The sequence below is a fragment of the Tupaia chinensis genome, unplaced genomic scaffold (assembly GCF_000334495.1).
Source record: "Tupaia chinensis unplaced genomic scaffold, TupChi_1.0 Scaffold148296_1, whole genome shotgun sequence".
Lineage (NCBI taxonomy): Eukaryota > Metazoa > Chordata > Mammalia > Scandentia > Tupaiidae > Tupaia > Tupaia belangeri.
Genome location: NW_006208147.1, coordinates 270,002 through 290,070, shown reverse-complemented (window position 1 = coordinate 290,070; position 20,069 = coordinate 270,002). Strand labels below are relative to the sequence as shown.

Genomic DNA, 20,069 nt, shown 5'->3' with positions numbered 1-20,069 from the left:
TGAGGTTAAAAAAAAAAAGTTCAATTTCCAGTAACATATAAATTAAATTATGCATTGTTAATGTCTGTGTTATGTATTAGAATAAACAGTATTTATGAGGAGAGGAATAAATCGATGAGAGTGAGAATGTACATAAAGACATCGAGTCTGGCTCACTCTAAGTACTCACAGTACCAGCTACTCCTGGACCTCTAAGGGGCACCACTGCCGCCCCCGTCAAGTCCATTCTGCACTGCATCCTGCAACCGAGAGCCCACTCAGTCCCACACTCCTACCCACGCCCCACCAGCCTTCGTAAAGGGAGCTTGGTCCCCCCATGATCCATCAAGGACTCTGAGTAACAGCATCGTGATCTGCCATTCAGAGAGCAACATCCACACTGCGATGTACATGTCTATTGGCCCCAAACAACACTCACATGTATTTCTGGATATATACACATCAGCAGGTTTCCCAGTATGTTCTGTCATTGAACCTAGACAGGGGATTGACTTGCTACTCTCACCAGAGTGGGTTAAAGGTTAACAGAGAGCAGGAGAGGTTAAGGAAGCATGTGTCCTCCACGCCCCTCTGGGAGTTTTATTGCATTCTGGAACTGCCAAGAATGTTTCCACAAGTCCAGAAAAAGGCCAAAAGAGTGACCTTTGCCCTCATTCCTAACAAGATATTTCTATTTCGCTTCTCTCACTTCCCTCGTCTATCCAGGTCTCAGTGCTGACAATTTACCACCATTGGTTAATTTTCTGTTTGTTTTAGTGAAATGTGCAAAACATTTGCAAGAACTATACCTAGGGCTCATTCTTCTGTACTCAACGCTAGAGCAGGTGAGCTCAGAGGAAGTAGGAAGGGGGAAGAACAGTGTCTGAGTAGGACTGTCACCCTCACTTCACCTAGGGAATCCCATTCACTCATCGCAAACCTCAACGGGTCATTGATTCTACTTTACAGATCTAGAAATAGGCTCGGAGAGTTAGAGATTCCAGAGGATTTCATTCTGGATCTGCTTAGTTAATAAACCCAAGCACATGGCACTAACACTATATGAAGGTACTTCCAAAAAGTTCATTGAAAAATGGAGTTAGGGGAGCAGTAGAGGGCATGGTGGTTAAGGCACTGGACTTATATTTAAAAAGAAGTAACCTCAAGAAGGCAGCAGGTGCCATGGTAGTTAAGGTGTTGGACTCCCACATGGCCAACCACAGCTTGGCTGATCACAGTTTGAGTCCAAGACCCAGCAGCTTGAAAATCACGCCAGGTATGTGTGCATAGATGCCTGAAAGCCCAGGAGAATGGAGAAGAGATTGTGGCATGGCCATACCCCTGGGGGATGATTTATCATTTTCTCTCTCTTTGTCTCTCTCCTGTGAGTACACATGCCCTATAGCAAAAACAAAAACAAAACAAAACATAAAAGAAAAGAAAAAAAGAAAGAAAGACTTAAGGTTGGCCTTGTAGTTAGGTCTTTAAGAGAGCCAGCCTCGGGAACCAGCAGTTGGCGTAATGGCTATGTCGCTGGACTCCCACGTAGTTGACCGCGGTTCGCGTCTCGGACCCGGTGGCTTAAATCTCACGCCGGGCGCGTGTGCGTGCGTGCCCAAGATCCCGAGAGGAGAATGGAGGAGAAGGGATTGCGGCGTGACCATCCCCCCTGGGGGGTGATTTCTCGCTTTCTGTCTCTATGTCTCTGTCTGTCTGGCGAGCGCACGCGCCCTATAGCGAAAACCTCTCCAAAAAAAAAAAAAAAAAAAAGAGAGAGCCAGCCTCCACATGATTAACTACACAGTTTGAATCCTGGTCCTGGTGGCTTAAAAAACACACTGGGTAAGTGTGCTTGTCCCAACTCCTGACAGGATGGAGAAAAAATGGGACTATGTCCCATCAAGGAGTGCTTTTCCCCTTTTCCTCTTTCTCCCCTTCCCTGTCTCCTCATCTCTCTCTCACAAATGCATATGTCTTCTGACAAGATTTTCTTTAAAAAGAAAAATGGAGCTAACGTACAATTTTTTTTCCTTTTCTTCTTTTTTATTTTTTGGAGAGGTTTTTGCTATAGGGTGTGTGCACTTGCCAGACAGAGAGAGAGAGACAGAGACAGAAAGCAAGAAATCACCCCCCAGGGGGATGGCCACGCCACAATCCCTTCTCCTCCATTCTCCTCTCAGGATCTTGGGCACGCACGCACATACGCTCGGTGTGAGTTTCAAGTCACCGGGTTCGGGAAGTGAACCGTGGTCGACTACATGGGAGTCCAGCGACATAGCCATTATGCTAACTGCTGGTCTCCTAAAGTACAATTTTTAAATTTTGTTGCAAAAAAATTTTGAAGCCATGCAGTTTTTCATAACAAGCACTTTCCACGAACTTTTTGAAGACTCCTCTCACAGACCCATTAGTAGTTATTACAAGTGCATGATTAGGTTCAAAAGCATAAAGAGTCAAGTAAATGAAAGGCTGTCTTCCTTACTACAGAGATGGAGAAACTGGGGCCAGCATGTGGTGCGGTGGCTAAGGTGACTGGATCCCACATGTCCAATGTGTGGTTCGAGTTCCAGACCTGGTGGTTTCAGAAACACACCGAGTATGTATATACATGCATGTCCAAAATCTCAAGAAAAGTGAGATGGTGGAGAATGAGGTGGCAGTATCACCATCCACCGCGGGGTGCGCTGTCTCACTTTCCCTCTCTCTCTCTTCGTCTTTCTCTGGTGCGCACATGCACCCTCTGGCCAAAAAGAAAGAAAGAAAGAAAGAAAGAAAGAAAGAAAGAAAGAAAGAAAGAAAGAAAGAAAGAAAGAAAGAAAGAAAGAAAGAAAGAAAGAAAGAAAGAAAGAAAGAAAGAAAGAAAGAAAGAAAGAAAGAAAGAAAGAAAGAAAGAAAGAAAGAAAGAAAGAAAGAAAGAAAGAAAGAAAGAAAGAAAGAAAGAAAGAAAGAAAGAAAGAAAGAAAATAAAGAAAAAGATGGAGAAACAGAGAACAAAGCAAATTGACTTAATTTCAATCACGGAGTAAGCTAAGAGCAGATCCAGAGCCTCCCAGCTACTTATTCAATGCTGCATGAACTCAAGCACATGCAACATTAGTTGAACACACTTTGTCTGTCTCCTTAGTGCTGGTTATTTGCTTTGGTTGTGTAGTAGGTAAGATGTGTGCCTGGAATCGGACTGCCTCTTGGAATTTGCCACTGAGTAGCTTCTTTTTATTTTTTTATTTTTTTATTTTTGAGAGGTTTTCGCTATAGGGCACATGCACTTATCAGACAGATAGAGAGAGACAGAGAGACAGAAAGAGAGAAATCACCCCCCAGGGGAGTTGGCCACGCCGCAATCCCTTCTCCTCCATTCTCCTCTCGGGATCTTGGGCATGCACGCACACGCACCTGGCGTGAGTTTTAAGTCACCAGGTCCGGGACACGAACTGCGGTCAACTACATGGGAGTCCAGCGACATAGCCATTACGCTAACTGCTGGTCCCCTGAGTAGCTTCTTGATCTGGGATAAGTTCTTGACCTCTTGAGCCTCAAATTACACATTTTGGGAATACAGAAATACAAGCAGAGTATCAGTCACGTTCCTGTCACCCAAGAAAAACTACCATTAAGCTTTTCTTCTTGGTCTTTTTGCTCTATGAATGGGCTAGTTGTGTTTCCTTAACTTTGATGATCACACTTTATTTTTTCCCTTTATTCATGATGGAGCATGTATGTGTGCACAGAGAGAGAAAGATTTAAGCATCTTTCACAGGGTCTGGTCACACTGTGACCCAGTCCCTCCTCCAGTCCTCCAGCCCATCAGATCTTGGGCACTGGAGTGTAACTGGTGTGTTTCAGGATGACTGAGTGGAGGATTTGTACCATGGTTGCCATGTGGAATCTGGCTTTCCTTTTTCTTTCTTTCTTTCTTTCTCTTTTTAAAGGATTATTTGATTTTATTTATCATCATTATTATTATTCAATTTGGTGCAGGGCATGTGCATTCACCAGAGAGAGGGAGAGAGAGAGAGAGAGAGAGAGAGAGAGAGAGCAAGAAAACAAGCCACCAAGTCCAGGACTCAAACCACAGTTGGCCATGTGGGCATCCAGTGCCTTAACCACCATGCCACCTATTGGCCCTGAATCTGGGGCTTTTTCTGAGTGGCACATTACCACTGTACCACCAAGCCAGTTTTTGTTTATTTGGTTGTGTTTTGTTTTGTTTTGTTTTGTTTTGCCATAGGGTGTATGCACTTGCTGGAGAGAGACAGAGAGAGAGAAATGAGAAATTACCTCCCAGGAGAAATGGTCACACCGCTGTCCCTTCTCCTCTATTCTCCTCTCAAGATTCTAGGCATGCATGCATATGCACCTGGTGTGTTTTTCAAGCCACCAGGGTCCAGAACTTGAAATACTGGTGATCGTATAGGATCTAGCTCCCTTAACCACCACACCACTGACTGGCCCCGTAAGTATCTTTTTAATTGCTAGAGGGAACCTGTGATCATCAGACAGGAAGAGTGAGTATGAGAGAGAAAGCACCCCATCAGTGGGGCATGGTCACGCCACAATCCTTTCTTCACATCTCCTTTCCATCAGGATTTTGGGCATGTAGGTACACATCCAGCATGCTTTCCAAGTTGCTGAGGCCCGGAGTTGAACTGTGGTTGGCCATGTGGGATCTAACTTTCTATGCACAACATTACCTGCTGTGCTTTAGGGCTAACCCTAGAAATGTTATTTTTAAAGACTGACCAACACGCGATTGATTATGAATGCCAGTTCAACCATTCTCACAGTTTTGAGTATGTGTGTTCCCAACAAATTTTCTCTACACACATGCGATCGCTTAAAGTTTTTTAAAACATTTTATTTACCTCCATAGGACAATAAGTAACATACTGGATCACTAAGCCAAACATCTCTGTCACCCAATATGCTTTAATACCTTGCCGTCCCCAGGAATCATTCTAATTGACACTCCCACTCCACACACTGCATACACTTCCATCATAAACAGAGCCAAAATGGTTTTTTAATGCTTTGGTTCTAAATTGGATTGAACGAAGAAACCATTATGAAAAGTAGGTGACTAAATAACCTCTATTTTCTATTTTTAATCTCATTAAGCAATCCATGGTAACTTGATTCTTCTAAGCTAGAGGTCAGAGAGAAGAGGAAACTAGAAAAAGAAGCACAAATGAAAGCCAATGTAAGTAGAAGAAAAGAAAAGAAACATGGCAGAAATCAATACAATTGAAAAGAGGAAGTCAGTAGAGAAGAAAAAGAAAACCAAAAACTGGTTCTTTGACAAGATCAATAAAATCAGTAATCCTCGCCTTTCCGGCTGTGACGACCTCCCCACGAGAACACGCCTCTCGCAAAGGACCTCCTTCATCCCTCTCCTGAAGAGGAGAGGAAACACAAAAAGAAGCGCCTCGTGCAGAACCCAGATTCCTACTTCATGGCTGTGAAGTGCCCGGATGCTATAAAACCACCACAGTCTGTAGCCAGGCACGAATGGTAGTTGTGTGCGTTGGCTGCTCCGCTGTCCTCTGCCAGCCTACAGGAGGAAAAGCGAGGCTTACAGGAGGATGTTCCTTCAGGAGGACGCAGCACTAAAAGCATCCTGACTCAACATGAGTGGGAAACCAGCCCCATAAACACATTTTGGATATGTCAAAAAAATTTTTTTAAAAAATAAAATCAGTAATCCTCTAGCTACATTAACTCACACAAGGAGAGGACTAATATCAGAAATGAAAAAGGAGACATCACTGAAGATCCCGCCAACATTAAAAAGGATAAAAAGGAGCACTCTGAACAACTCTATGTCCACGAACTTGATAATTACATGAAATGGAACAACTCACTGAAAGACACAATCTGTCAAAGCTCACCTAAGAAGAGAAAGACAGTCCAAATAGCTCTATATCCATTTTTTAAAAAAAAAAATCAGCAATTAATAACTTTCCAAAATAAAAGCACCAGGCCCAGGTGGATTCTCTGGTGCAGTTTACCAAGCATTTAAGAAGAATTTATACCAAATCTCTAAAATCAATTTTTAGAGAAAGAAGCTAAGGAAATAGTTTCAAATTCAGGACTAGCAGGTGGTGGTGTGGTTGAGGCGCTGGACTCCCACATAGCCGATCATGGTTCAAGTCTCAGACCTGGTAGCTTGCTTTCTCACTTTCCATCTCTCTCTCTCTCCCTGGTCAAACTAAATAATAATAATAATAATAATAATAAAATAATTACTTGAAAACAACCAAACAAAACTTCCGAATTCATTCTATGGCCAGCATCAGCCTAATACTAAACTAGTCAAAGACATTACAGGAAAAAAAAGCTATTGACCAATACCTTTTATGAACATATGAATACATACAAAAATTCTCAACAAAATATTACTAAATTAAATCCAACAACGTATAAGAAGAATTACACACTGTGACTAAGTCGGATTTATCCCAGGCACATGAGGCTGGTTCAACATTCAAAAATAAATTAACATAATTTATTACATCAACAAACAAAAGGAAAAATATAATCACATCAAAAGGTGCAGAAGAAGCATTTCACAAAATGTGACACTCCTTTATAATGATTTTCAGTAAATTAAAAATAGAGGGGAACTTGATAAAGAAAAAATATCTATAAAAAGTTGATAGCTGGGACCAGTAGTTGGCATAATGGTTACGTCGCTGGACTCCCATGTAGTCAACTGCGGTTCAAGTCCTGGACCCGGTGGCTTAAACTCACACCGGGTGCGTGTGCATGCGTGCCCAAGATCCTGAGAGGAGAATGGAGGAGAAGGGATTGCGGTGCGACCATCCCCCTGGGGGGGTGATTTCTCGCTTTCTGTCTCTCTCTGTCTTTCTGGCAAGCGCACGCGCCCTATAACAAAAACCTCTCCAAAACAAATAAAATAAAATAAAATAAAATAAGCTGATAGTTAACCTCACATGTAATGGTGAGAAACCAGAAACTTCTCACTAAGATTAGGAATAAGATAAGGTTGTCCCCTTTCACCTCTCCTTTTCTTTTCTTTCTTTTTCTTTTTTTTTTTTTTTTTTGTTATAGGGTGTGTGCATTTGCTTGAAAGAAAGAGAGGCAGAGAAAGGCAAAGTGAGAAATCACCCCACGGGGGTTGGCCACACCATAGTCCCTTCTCTTTCATTATCCTCTCAGGATTATGGGCATGCGTGCAAACACACTGCTGAGTCCAGGACCCAAACTGCACAGTGGCCCATGTGGGATCCAGCTACCTTAACCACTGCACTACCTGGCTGGCTGTTACCGTTCATTTGGAAAGTTAAATTGACAGTCCTAATACAATATAAAAGAAAAGGAAATAAAATTATACTGATTGAGAAGGAAGAAATAAAATGGTCTTTGTTCATAGGTTACATGATTGTCTACATCAAAAATATAATAGAATCAAACAAAACAAAAAAGAAAAAAGAAAACCCCCCTGAAACTAAGAAAAGATTATATCAGGACTAGCAGTTATTGTAATGGCTATGTTGCTGGACTCCCACGTAGTAGACCACGGTTCTAGTCCCGGACCCGGTGGCTTAAACTCACACCAGGCGTGTGTATGTGCGTGCCCAAGATCCCGAGAAGAGAATGGAGGAGAAAGGATTGTGGCGTGGCCATCCCCCCTGGGGGTGGGGGTGATTTCTCGCTTTCTGTCTCTCTGTCTCTCTCTGTCTGTCTGGCAGGCACAGACGCCCTATAGCAAAAACCTCTAAAAAAAAAGAAAAGATTATATCAATGATGTCAAATATAAAGTCAATAAAAGTCAGTTATTTTCATATGTACCATCAATAAATAAGTGGAATTTGAAATTAAAAATACAGTATCAGGCCAGCAGGTGACAAGGTGGTTAAAGTGGCTGTATCTTACATAACTGACTCTGTAGCAAGTCCCAGACTCAGTGGCCTGAAAATCACACTGGGCATGTGTGCGTGCATGCCCAAAATTCTCAGAGGAGAATGGAAAGAAAAGAATTGCTTCATAACCATCCCCGAGGAGGGAGGATGATTTCTCACTTTCCCTCTCTCTCTGTCTCTGTCTCTCTCTCCTGCAAGCACATATGCCCTATAGCAAAAACTACAAACAAGAACAAAAACCGCCATATCACTTACACTGAATCCCTAAAATTGAAATGCTTACACATAAATCTAACAAAATATGTACAAGATCCATGGGAGAAAAACTACAAAACTATTGAAAAAAAATCAGAGAATATGCGCAGAGCTATTTCATGTTCATGAATAGGAAGAACCAATATTGTCAAGATTTCAGTTCTTCCCTACTTGATTCAATGTAATCTCTTTTAAAATCCAGGAAATAATTATTTAAAAAAAAACTGTAAACTTTTCATTGTTTCTTTTCAGGTTATATAGATCACTTTTTTTTTGAGAGAGAGAGTTTATTTTTGCTGTAGGGTACATGCCCTCGGGCAGAGAGATAGAGAAACAGAAAGCAAGAAATCACCCCTCCGGAGGGATAGCCATGCTGCAATCCCTTCTCATCCAGTCTCCTTTTGGGATTTTGGGCCCGCTAGCACATGCACTTGGCGTGAGTTTTCAGTTGCCGGGTGCAGGACTGGAACTGTGGTTGACTATGTGGGAGTCCAGCAATGTAACCATTATACCCTCTGCTGGTCCCATGTAGACCACTTTTGATTAAAAAAAAAATTGTAAAAATTTTAGTAACTGTCACAAGTGGTGATACATGTCAATATTCCAAAAAGTCCTGCTTTGTGGTGTTTAAATGCCTTTCTTCTTTTTTTTTTTAGAGGTTTTTGCTATAGGGCGCGTGCACTCACCAGAGAGAAACAGAGAGACAGAAAGCGAGAAATCACCCCCCAGGGGGGATGACCATGCCGCAGTCCCTTCTCCTCCATTCTCCTCTCGGGATCTTGGGCATGCACACACACGCGCCCGGCGTGAGTTTTAAGCCACCGGGTTCGGGACTCGAACCATGGTCGACTACATGGGAGTCCAGTGACATTGCCATTACACTAACTGCTGGTCCCTTAAATGCCCTTCTTGAGGTCTCTTGCTTACACCTGCTGAAATCTATCATGGCAGATGTTAGTCTACAGGTCACTTTTCCTCATATTTCTTTGTAAACTCCTCAGTGCTCTTACAGAAATTTTACATTGTCCTTAGAATATTCTTCACCTAGGTCAGTCCAAGGGGGTGCTTGGGCTAGGGGTCATTTACCAGTGCTATGTCGGACTGGATGACTTGGCTGGTTTTGGTTGCTGGCTTCCAGTTTTCAGCACTAATTACTGGCAGACAGACTTATCCCTTTTAATTGATGTTCGGGTGGTAGATCTTTGTTTTATTATGATCTCCAGTGGTTTGAATGGATACTCCGCTGGGAAGCTGATTTCCATTCTGAAGGACCCCTTATCCTCTGAAGGTTGTCAGGAACAGTAAGCCCTTGCCAGGTCAATAGATTAGCTTTATCAACCTGGATGTTATGGAAGTGTTTCATTCCACATTCGTGGATTTCTTCACACTCCTTCATCGGCCCCTGCTGGCTACCGACTTCGATCTGGTGCTGCCACCAGCTAACTACTTTGTAGACACTGAAAAGTTGATTCTAAAGTGTATATAGTGAGGGGAAAGACCCAGAATAGCCAACGCAAAAATGAAGAACAAAATTGGAGGACTTTTACTACCTTACTTCAAGAGGTACTATGAAGCTACCAAGCAACCAAGACAGTGTGGTACAGGTGAAAAAACATAGATCAGTGGGACAGAACAGGAAGCCCAGAAATAGACCTAAATAAATATAGTCAACTGATCTTCTATTTTATTTTATTATTTTTTTTATAGAGGCTTTTGCTATAGGGCGCGTGCGCTTGCCAGGCAGACAGAGAGAGACAGACAGACAGAAAGCAAGAAATCTCCCCCCAGGGGGCGATCCCTTCTCCTCTGTTCTCCTCTTGGGATCTTGGGCACGCACGCACACGTGCCCAGCGTGAGTTTTAAGCCACCAGGTCCAGGATGCGAACCGCGGTCAACTACGTGGGAGTCCAGCGACATAGCCATTACACTAACTGCTGGTCCCAGTCAACTGACTTTTTTTTGGTTTTTTTTTTGAGAGGTTTTTGCTATAGGGCACGTGCACTCGCCAGACAGACAGAGAGAGACAGAGAGACAGACAGAAAGCGAGAAATCACCCCCCGGGGGGGGATGGACACGCCGCGATCCCTTCTCCTTTGTTCTCCTCTTGGGATCTTGGGCACACACGCACACGCGCCCGGCGTGAGTTTTAAGTCACCGGGTCCAGGACGCGAACCGCGGTCAACTACGTGGGAGTCCAGTGACATAGCCATTATGCCAACTGCTGGTCCCAGCAGTCAACTGCTCTTTAATAAAGGACCAAAGGTAATACAATGGAGAAAACATAGTCTTTTCAAAAAATAGTGTTAAGACAACTGGGCATAATGTATGCAAAAAAAATAAATTTAGACGCAGACTTTACAATTTCCACAATAGTTAACTCAAAGTGAAACACAAATCTACATGTAAAATGCAAAACTATAAAACTCCTAGAACATTAACAAAAAATCTAGACGACTATGAGTTTGGCAATGACTTTTTTGGAGAGGTTTTTTGCTATAGGACACGTGCACTCGCTAGAAAGACAGAGGGAGACAGAAAGACAGAAAGCAAGAAATACCCTTCGCCCCTCCTGGGGAGATGGCATACTGCAATCCCTTCTCCTCCATTCTCCTCTCAGGATCGTGAGCATGCACGCACACGCGCCTGGCATGAGTTTAAGCCACCAGGTCCGGGACTTGAACCGCGGTCTACTACATGGGTGTCCGACAATGACTTTTTAGATAGGACACCAAAGGCACAACCCATGAAAGAAAGAATTGACAAGCTGAACTACAACAAACGTTTTGTGTTAATTTCCAGGATGTATGTGTGCTTGCATGGGAGAAAGTGGCCTTCAACAAGGCATGGTCACACCACAATCTCTTCTCTTCCATTTCCCTATCCTGTTGAGAGTGTGAGCATTCACACACAAGAGCCTGGCATGTTTCTCCAGCTATTGGGACTGGGATTTAAATCACAGCTGGCATGTGGGATACAGCTCCCTTAACCACTAGGCTACAGACTAGCCCAAACGCTGTAGTTAACGTAAATGGAATCTAAACAGATTGTTGATTAGTTGGTGTAAAAGGAATACTGAGATAAGTTTGCAATTGTGTTTTTCAAGATAAGCTGGCTATATTTCTTTAGCATAATAGTTAAATACTTTTAACTTTTGTGTGCAAAGTACTATCGTTGGTTTTGGTGGGACATAAAGGAAATTGAAAGGCATAATTTTAGGAAGTGAAAGCTTAATTAGATGTAAGTGACCATGTGGTGTGATTGTGGTGTGACCATACCTTGTTGAAGGCCACTTTCTCCCATGCTCATATGAAATAAGTTGAAAGTAGTGAAATCAAGTGTAATCTCTTGAGTTAAAAGGTTACAGTTATCAGCTGATTGGGTTAAGTTTTATTATTATTATTATTATTTTAATTAATTTTCCATTGGGTATAGCCAATACATAATAAATTGGTCAAGGGTCAGATGGAATTACTGAATCTCAATTAATTTTAATGAATTGCCTAGGCTACAAAATCTCATTCAGTCCAGTCCAATGTTCTTCTCTTAAAGATTCAGAAGAGGGACCAGCAGATGGCATAATGGTTACATTACTGGATTTCCACGTAATCAACTGTGGTTTGAGTCCTGGACCCAGTGGCTTAAAACTCACACTGAACGGAGGACAAGAGAGTGTGATATGGCTGCCCCCCCCTCAAGGGAGGGCAATTTCTCACTTTCTCCTGAAAGCACACCAGCCTTATATCAATAAATAAATAAAGTTCTTTATTTATTTTTCTTTATTAAAGATTTGCTATATGGCACTTGCATTTTCCAGAGAGGGACAGAGAGAGGAAAAGCGAGAAAGCATTCCCAAGGGGATGACCATGAGACAATCCTTCTCCTCAATTATTGGGCACATACACAATGTACCTGGTGTGCTTTTTAAGTTGTCTGGTCCAGGATTTGAACTGCACAGTTAGCCATTTGGGATCCAGCCGCCTTAACCACCACACCAACTGACTGGCCCCCAAAACTAAATTTTTTTTTTTTTTTTTTTGAGAGGTTTTTGCCATAGGGTGCGTGCGCTCGCTACAAAGAGAGACAGAGAGATAGAATGCAAGAAATCCCCCCCCGGGGGGATGGCCACGCCGCAATCCCTTCTCCTCCATTCTCCTCTCGGGATGTTGGGCATGCACGCACACACGCCCGGAGTGAGTTTAAGCCACCGGGTCTGGGACTTGAACCGCAGTCGGCTACATGGGAGTTTAGCAACATAGCCATTACGCTAATTGCTGGTCCCCCAAAACTAAACTAAACTCTTTAAAAAGTTTTATCATTTTTTTTTTTTTTTGGAGAGGTTTTTGCTATAGGGCACGTGCGCTCACCAGACAGACAGAGAGACAGAAAGCGAGCGAGAAATCACCCCCCAGGGGGGATGGCCACGCCACAATCCCTTCTCTTCCATTCTCCTCTTGGGATCTTGGGCATGCATGCACACGCGCCCAATGTGAGTTTTAAGCCACTGGGTCCGGGATGCGAACCATGGTCGACTACATGGGAGTCCAGCGACATAGCCATTATGCTAACTGCTAGTCCCAACTCTTTAAAAACTTTAAGAGGCTGGCCTTGTGGCCTAGTGGTCAAGGAAGCTGGATCCTACATGGACAACCATGTGGTTCAAACCCTAGCCCTGGTGGCTTGAAAAACACACCAGGCATATGTGCCTGTGGGCCCAAAAATCCTGTCAGGATGAAAAAAAATGGAAGAGAAGGAATTGTGGCATAACTATGTCCCACTAGGGGGTGTTTTCTCCTTTTCCTTTTCCCTTTCTCACTGTCTCTCTCTCTCTCTCTCTCTCTCTCTCTCTCTCTGGCAAGTGAAGACATTCTCTGGCAATAATTTTTTCTTGGGATCTTGGGTACGCATGTACATGCTCCCAGCGTGAGTTTAAGCCACTGGGTCTGGGACTTGAACCGCGGTCGACTACATGGGAGTCCAGCGACAGAGCCATTATGCCAACTGCTGGTCCCTTCAAAAGCCACTTTTAAGAGAATGAAAAGGTAACCCTTAGATTGAAAGAAAAATCTATGAGATTTATACCTGACAAAGGACTTATACCCAGAATAAACAAAAAACTCTCAAAACATAGTAATAGGAAAATAAGCAACCCAGTCAATAAGAGGCAAAGATGTTCAACATCATAAATCACTGCGGAGGAGCCGGCAGGTGATATGGTGGTTAAGGTGCTAGAATCCCACATGGCTGACCGTGATCTGAGTCCCAGACATGAAGGCTTGGAAATCACACTACATACACATGTATCTGTGCCCCAAGTCCCAAGAGGAGAATGGAAGAGAAGGGATGGTGGCATGGTCATCCACTCTGGGGGAGTAATTTCTCACTTTCACTCTTTCTGTCTCTCTCTAGTGAGTGCACGTGCCTTGTGGCAAAAACAAAGTCTTTGAGGAAATGCAAACTAAAACCACAATGAGACACCACTATACTAAATTACTAAAATTGCCAAAATGAAAGGACTGACTATATCAAGAGATGGCAAGAATACTGAGGAACTAGAACTCTTTCACACACTGCTGGTGAGAATGTAAAATGGTACAATTAATCTGGAAAAAATTTCAGCATTTTCTTAAAAAGTTTGACCCACACTTACCTTATGATCTAACCATTTCATTGCTAGATTACCCAGCAATGATGAAAACTTATTTTCATACAACAATTTGTAGGTGAAAGTTCACAGCAGTATTAGTCAATATAGCTCTGTCTCAAATACTCATCAACAGATGAACAAATTATAATACATTCATTCAATAAAACACCATTTAGAAATAAAAAGCAATGGACTATTAATACAAATATGAAGACTGAAGTGTAAAATAGTGACTAAATGAAACAGAATATTAAGTTTTTAATATTAATATATCCCAAGTATTAATAGCTTAAACCAACTTTCTTGGTGATAGAAAAAAAGATTTTAGGATTTTGATTTAGAGATCTTACAAATACATAGTTAAAGCAGTTTCCTGCAGGAACTGAATGATAGGGTAGTTAAATGGTCCTAGATGATGAGGGAAATTTTTCTTTATAGGAATTCTAACTAACAAATGAAGAATGAATCATTTTGCAATCTCAAATAAAATAATTCAGACAAGGATCATTAGCAGAGACTTCAACCACTAGGTAAAAGGTCAACAGACAACAGAGCATGTTTGTGTGAAGCCTGTCAATTATCACCCCTCAGATTACTTCTTTCCTTGACCCACTGACCAGTCTTAAACGCTAATAATGCAACAACCAGATATTTTATAAATCCTGACATGATACAATATGACACACAGTAGTGAAAAGGCTTATCCAAGTCTAATCTAGGCTTTATCTCTAACTTCCATTTCAGAAGAAAGTACAAAGAAGCAATCAGACAGATCCTCGGTGAGACATCCCACCAGACTCACCGGGTGGTTTCTTCAGTGCTTCCCCAACAAACAAATAAATGGGGAACACTATTCTAAATAACAAGACACATATGGAACAAGCTGGTGGCATAGTGATTAAGGCACTGGACTCCCACATAGCCAACCACAGTTTGAGTTCTGGACCGGGTAGCTTGAAAGTCACTCTGAGTGCATGTATGTACATGCCCAAAATCCTAGGAGGAAAATAGATAGGGGATTGTGGCATGGCTATTCCCCATAGGGGGTGATTTCTCACTTTCCATCTCACTGTCTCTCTCTCCAGGGAGTGCATGAGCCCTATGCAAAAGCCTTAAAAAAAATAGAGAGAGATCAATATATGACCTAACGGTTACATCGCTGGACTTCCATGTAGTCGACCAAGGTTCAAGGTCCAGACCCGATGACTTAAAACTCATACCAGGCACATGTGCATGTGTGCTCAAAATTCCAGGAGGAGAAAAGAGGAGAAGGGATCGTGGCTTGCCATCCCCCCGGGGAGGTAATTTCTTAATTTCTTGCTTTCTGTCTCTCTTTGTCTGTCTCTACAGCAAGTGCACACACTCTGTAGCAAAAATATCCCCCAAAATGAATGAATGAATGAATAAACAAACAAACAAACAAACAAATAAAATATAAAAATAAAAAGACACATACAGGGACCAGCAGTTGGCATAATGGCCATGTCGCTGGACTCCCATGTAGTCAACTGTGGTTCAAGTCTCAGACCTGGTGGCTTAAACTCATGCTGGGTGCGTGTGCGTGCATGCCCAAATCCTGAGAGAAGAATGGAAGAGAAGGGATTGTAACATGACCATCCCCCCTGGGGGGTGATTTCTCACTTCCTGTCTCTCTGTCTCTTTTCTGTCTTTCCGGCGAGTACATGTGCCCTATACCAAAAACCTCTCCAAATAAATAAATAAATAAATAAATAAATAAATAAATAAATAAATAAAATAAAAAGACACATACCAGCCACATGTAACATGCTCGTCTGGTTTGGATTTGTGTTCTAAGCAATTCCAATAAATATGCATTTGGGGCACAATTTAGGGTATCTGAATATGACCTTGGTTCAGGTGATTTTAACCAAGTTTTGTTAATTACGCTAGCTTTGACAAGATACTATAGCTGTATAAAAATATTTTAAAACATGCACACTAGGGGCCGCCAGGTGGCATGGTACTTAAGGACGCTGGTCTCCCACATGGCCAACCACAGTTTGAGTCCTGGACCTGGTGGCTTGCTTTCTCAACCACCTCCCCCTCTCGCTCTGTTCCTCTCTGGTCAAATTAAAATAAATAAATAAATAAAGTTAAATAAAAGAATTCTTTCAAAAAATGCACACTAATATATCTAGGGTGAAAATATTATAATGTGATTCACTTTAAAATATTTTTACAAGACAATGATAAAACAAATAGAGTGAGGCTGACGGGTGGCACGGTGGTTGGGGGTGCTAGACTCCCATATGGCTGGCTGCACAGTTCAGGTCCTGGACCTGGAGGCTGCTTTCTGACTCTCTTTCTCTGATCAAACTGGAAAATATAATAATAATAAATAAAGTTAAATAAAATAATTCTTTAAAAAAACAAATAGGGCAAATGAATAAATATTTACAATATGGAAGTTTTTACCCTTCTCTCTACTTTTCTGTGTGTTTGAAATTTTCCATTCTAGGCCAATATAAAATATTATGTTCCCAGGAACACAAATATCAAGTGCGTGAAATAAAAACATTGAAAGGAATGTCTGCAGAGCCACTCTACTTCGATTCACATTAGGCATGGTTTGCGTCGGGTCCTAGGCACTAATCTACTCAGCTGGGGCACAACCACCCACTACTGAGCCATGGGACTGAACAATCTACTTCACCTCCTAGATCTGTGGGCTTGCCCTACCTATACGGGTTGCTGTGAGGATTACATGAGTTATTACTCATGGGGACAGGTGGGGTGGACAGTCCTCTTCTGTGTGACAGAGTGGAAACCGTCATTCCAGGCATATTTCTTGTGTATCTTTCATGGCCAGACACATGGATGGTATCTCCTCTCCCTTGTAGGCCAGAGTGGCAATTCAGACCTTTCTCAAATAACCACGGACATACATAAACACAAGCAATGAAAAGTGTTATGAAAGAAAAGAACCGTGCAGGATCAGCAGATGGCACAATGGTTGTCTCTGGACTCCCACATAACCAACTGCGGTTCAAGTCCTAGACCTAGCAGCTACAAACTCAAGCCAGGCACAGTGTGCCTGCGTTCATATGTGCAAGATCCTGAGAGGAGAATGGATGAGAAGGGATTGTGGCATGGCCACGCCTCCCCCACCCCCACCCCAGGGGATGATTTCTGGCTTTCTGTCTCTGTCTCTCTGATGAGTCCATGCCCTACAGCAAAAATCTCTCTAAAAAAAAAGAAAAGGACGTGGACTCTCAGAGATATGCTGAATGGTCAGTTAGGAACTCGGGGTCCAAGTTTAAGAATTCAAGAGGGTGGGACCAGCAGTTAGCGTAATGGCTATGTTGCTGGACTCCCATGTAGTCAACCGTGGTTTGAGTCCTGGATTCACACCGGGCACATGTGCGTGCGTGCCCAAGATCCTGAGAGGAGAATGGAGGAGAAGGGATTGTGGCGTGGCCATCCCCCCTGGGGGGTGATTTCTTGCTTTCTGTCTCTCTGTCTCTGTCTGGCGAGCGCACATGCCCTATAGTACAAAAACCTCTCCAAAAACAAACAAACAAACAAAAAAATCCAAGATGGTATCTCAGTGGCCAGAGCAGGAACTGTGGGAGAATCCTTGGGTTTCCATCCAGCTCTTTCCCCCATTACTGGCTGAGTGACCTTACCAATTTACTCCACCTCTGAGCTCCCTCTTCTGCACAGAGAGGGCAAGAATAGCCCCTCCCTCCAAAGACCGGAGTACATGGTTCACAGTGGATGGTGCTTAGAACAGCACTAAGGCATATGCTAAGTGCTGGATAAGCGGTCTGTTCTTATATCTATGACCCTTTGGTCCAGAGCAAAGTGTACCATTATCAACTCTGCCTCGTGGTTAGCCTGTGAGGACTTGAGTTAACGTTTTGAATTATTTTTGTTTGAGGGACAGGGTCTCCCTGCATTGCCCAGGGTGGCCCTAGAGCTTGCAATCTGCCTGCTTAGGGTCCAGTAGTGGAACTACAGGCATGTACCATTGCTCCTGATGATGTTTTTAATTACTTTTTTCCATAAACTCTAGCTGCACATTAGAGTCCCTTGGAGAGGTCTTTTTTTTTTTAAAGTTCTGGGCTGACTCTGTGGCCTGGTAGTTAAGGCTGCCAGATTCCCCCATGTCTAATCAAGTAGTTCAAGTCCCAGAACTGGTGGCTTGAGAAACACAACAGGTGGATGTGTGAGCATGCCCAAAATCCTGACAGAAAAGAAAGACAGAGAAGAAGCGATTTCCCTGTGACCATGCCCCACAGGGGAATACTTTCTGCTCTTTCTCCCTGTCTCTCTCTGGTGTATGCTGGTTAGGGTGCGAGACTCCGACATGGCCAACCACAGTTCGAGTCTTGGACCTGACAACTTGCTTTCTCACTTTCCTTTTCTGTCTCTGTCTCTCTCTGGTCAAGTTTTAAAAATAAATAAGAATAGCAAAAAAAAAAAAAAATTAAATAACTAATTTTTTTAAAAAGATTAAAGTACCATTGGCTGCACTCTATTCCCAAACAAATGAATTAGAAATTCAAGGCATACAGCCTGGGCATCTGGATTTTTTTTTTTTTGAGAGGTTTTTGCTATAGGGCGCATGCTCTTGTCAGACAGACAGAGAGAGACAGAAAGTGAGAAATCACCCCCCGGGGGGATGGCCACACCACAATCCCTTCTCCCTTCTCCATTCTCCTCTCAGGATCTTGGGTACGCACACTCACATGCCCTGTGTGAGTTTTTTTTGTTTTTTGGTTTTTTTTCTTTTTTCGGAGAGGTTTTTGTACTATAGGGCTCGTGCGCTCGCCAGACAGACAGAGAGAGACAGAGAGACAGAAAGCGAGAAATCACCCCCCAGGGAGGATGGCCACGCTGCAATCCCTTCTCCATTCTCCTCTCGGGATCTTGGGCATGCACGCACACGCGCCCGTCATGAGTTTAAGCCACCGGGTCCGGGACTCGAACCGCGGTCGACAACATGGGAGTCCAGCGACATAGCCATTACGCTAACTGCTGGTCCCTGCATCTGGGTTTTTTTAAAAGCTCCTTCTCTAATGATTCTCACGTGTAGACAACTTAGGCATTCAGAATGTAAAAACCGCTTCCCAAGTATGAAACTACAATACAATGCCATGGGTTTAATACCACAGTCCCAGCACCGTACAGCCCCAAGATCCTACAGCATACAAATGATTTTAGCCTTCGAAAGAGTTTACGTTCCTATAGAAGAAGCTCGCAATAATTCCTGTCTTGTCCCCGCACCACTCCTATTTACTCCAAGGGAAGCACAAACATGAAGGGAAAACGCACTTCGTAAGTCTCCCGGCCCCACTGGGTGGGCAGCTCGCGTACGTTCTACGTGGGCTCAACTCGGGAACCGGCTGGAATTCTGGATTATTCCCAGATAGCCCCCATTCACTCCAACCCAACATGCGGTGCCAGGCTTTGCAGAAAGCTATCTTTCTGTGTCTGGGAGCTTTTAAAGACCCAAAAGTTACCCCTGCTATTTGTCATGCGGGTGGGGAGATAAAGGAATCGGGTTTTAACGTACTTAGGCATTACTTTTCCATTTATGAAAAGACAGTTCAAGAAAAGAGCTTGCCAGCTTTCGAGGGCTAACGTCAATGTCCTACAGCTCGACTGGGTCACGGTTACACTGGGTGAACACGGTTGCCCCAACTCATCTAGATGTAGGCGGTCCTTATCATCGGCGCCTTTAATTCCAGGTACAGAGCACCTCAACGTCAAGAAACAGAACAGCGAGAAAAGCAGGACACTCGTCCGCTCAGAGGTTCTGCGGGAAAGAAACCCGAGGGTCGCGGGTTAGCTCCAAACGCCCCCTTTGACGGGACTGCTCTGGTTGACACAGCAACAAGGGTCGAAGACTGGAAGCACGACCTGGGGTAGGGACTCCGGGAGGGAGGGACAGAGTCCATGCACCGCCGGGTACTCCCTCATCTCCCGCGGCCTGAACGCACACACGGTCCTTACCGAGCAGCAGGAAGGACAGGACCCACTGCAGCACCGCTGCCGTCTGCAGCCGCCGCACCAGCGGGATGTTGAGCGGCGCGAACTCGACCTTCATGGGTGGGGCCCGCGCAACCCGCGCCCGCCTGCACCCGCGCTGCTTCTCCGCGCCTGCCGGCAGTACGCGGCCTGATCTAGGCCCGGCGCCCGGTACCCGCGGGGCAGAGAGGAGGAGACGGAGGCCCAGCAGCGGGCGGGGACTGGACTTCGCCTTGGGTGGGAGGGCGCGCCGGGGCTGAGGCTGGGGGCTGCCAATCACCGGCGCCCGACGCTGGAGCTGGCCGGGAGCGCCCTGA

The 20,069-nt window shown here is 43.8% G+C and overlaps 1 protein-coding gene across 2 annotated transcripts in view; it reads right to left on the bottom strand.

Annotated features, from left to right (window-relative positions):
• Positions 1 to 19,835, bottom strand: part of MOGAT1 (monoacylglycerol O-acyltransferase 1) — a 53,090-nt gene extending 33,255 nt beyond the window's left edge. For both annotated transcript variants that reach the window (XM_006170396.3, XM_027769050.1), the window contains exon 1: positions 19,738 to 19,835. In XM_006170396.3, the coding sequence (XP_006170458.1) occupies positions 19,738 to 19,831 (94 nt within the window). In that variant the 5' untranslated portion in view covers positions 19,832 to 19,835. The remainder of the gene's footprint in view (positions 1 to 19,737) is intronic.
• Positions 19,836 to 20,069: the final 234 nt, after the last annotated feature.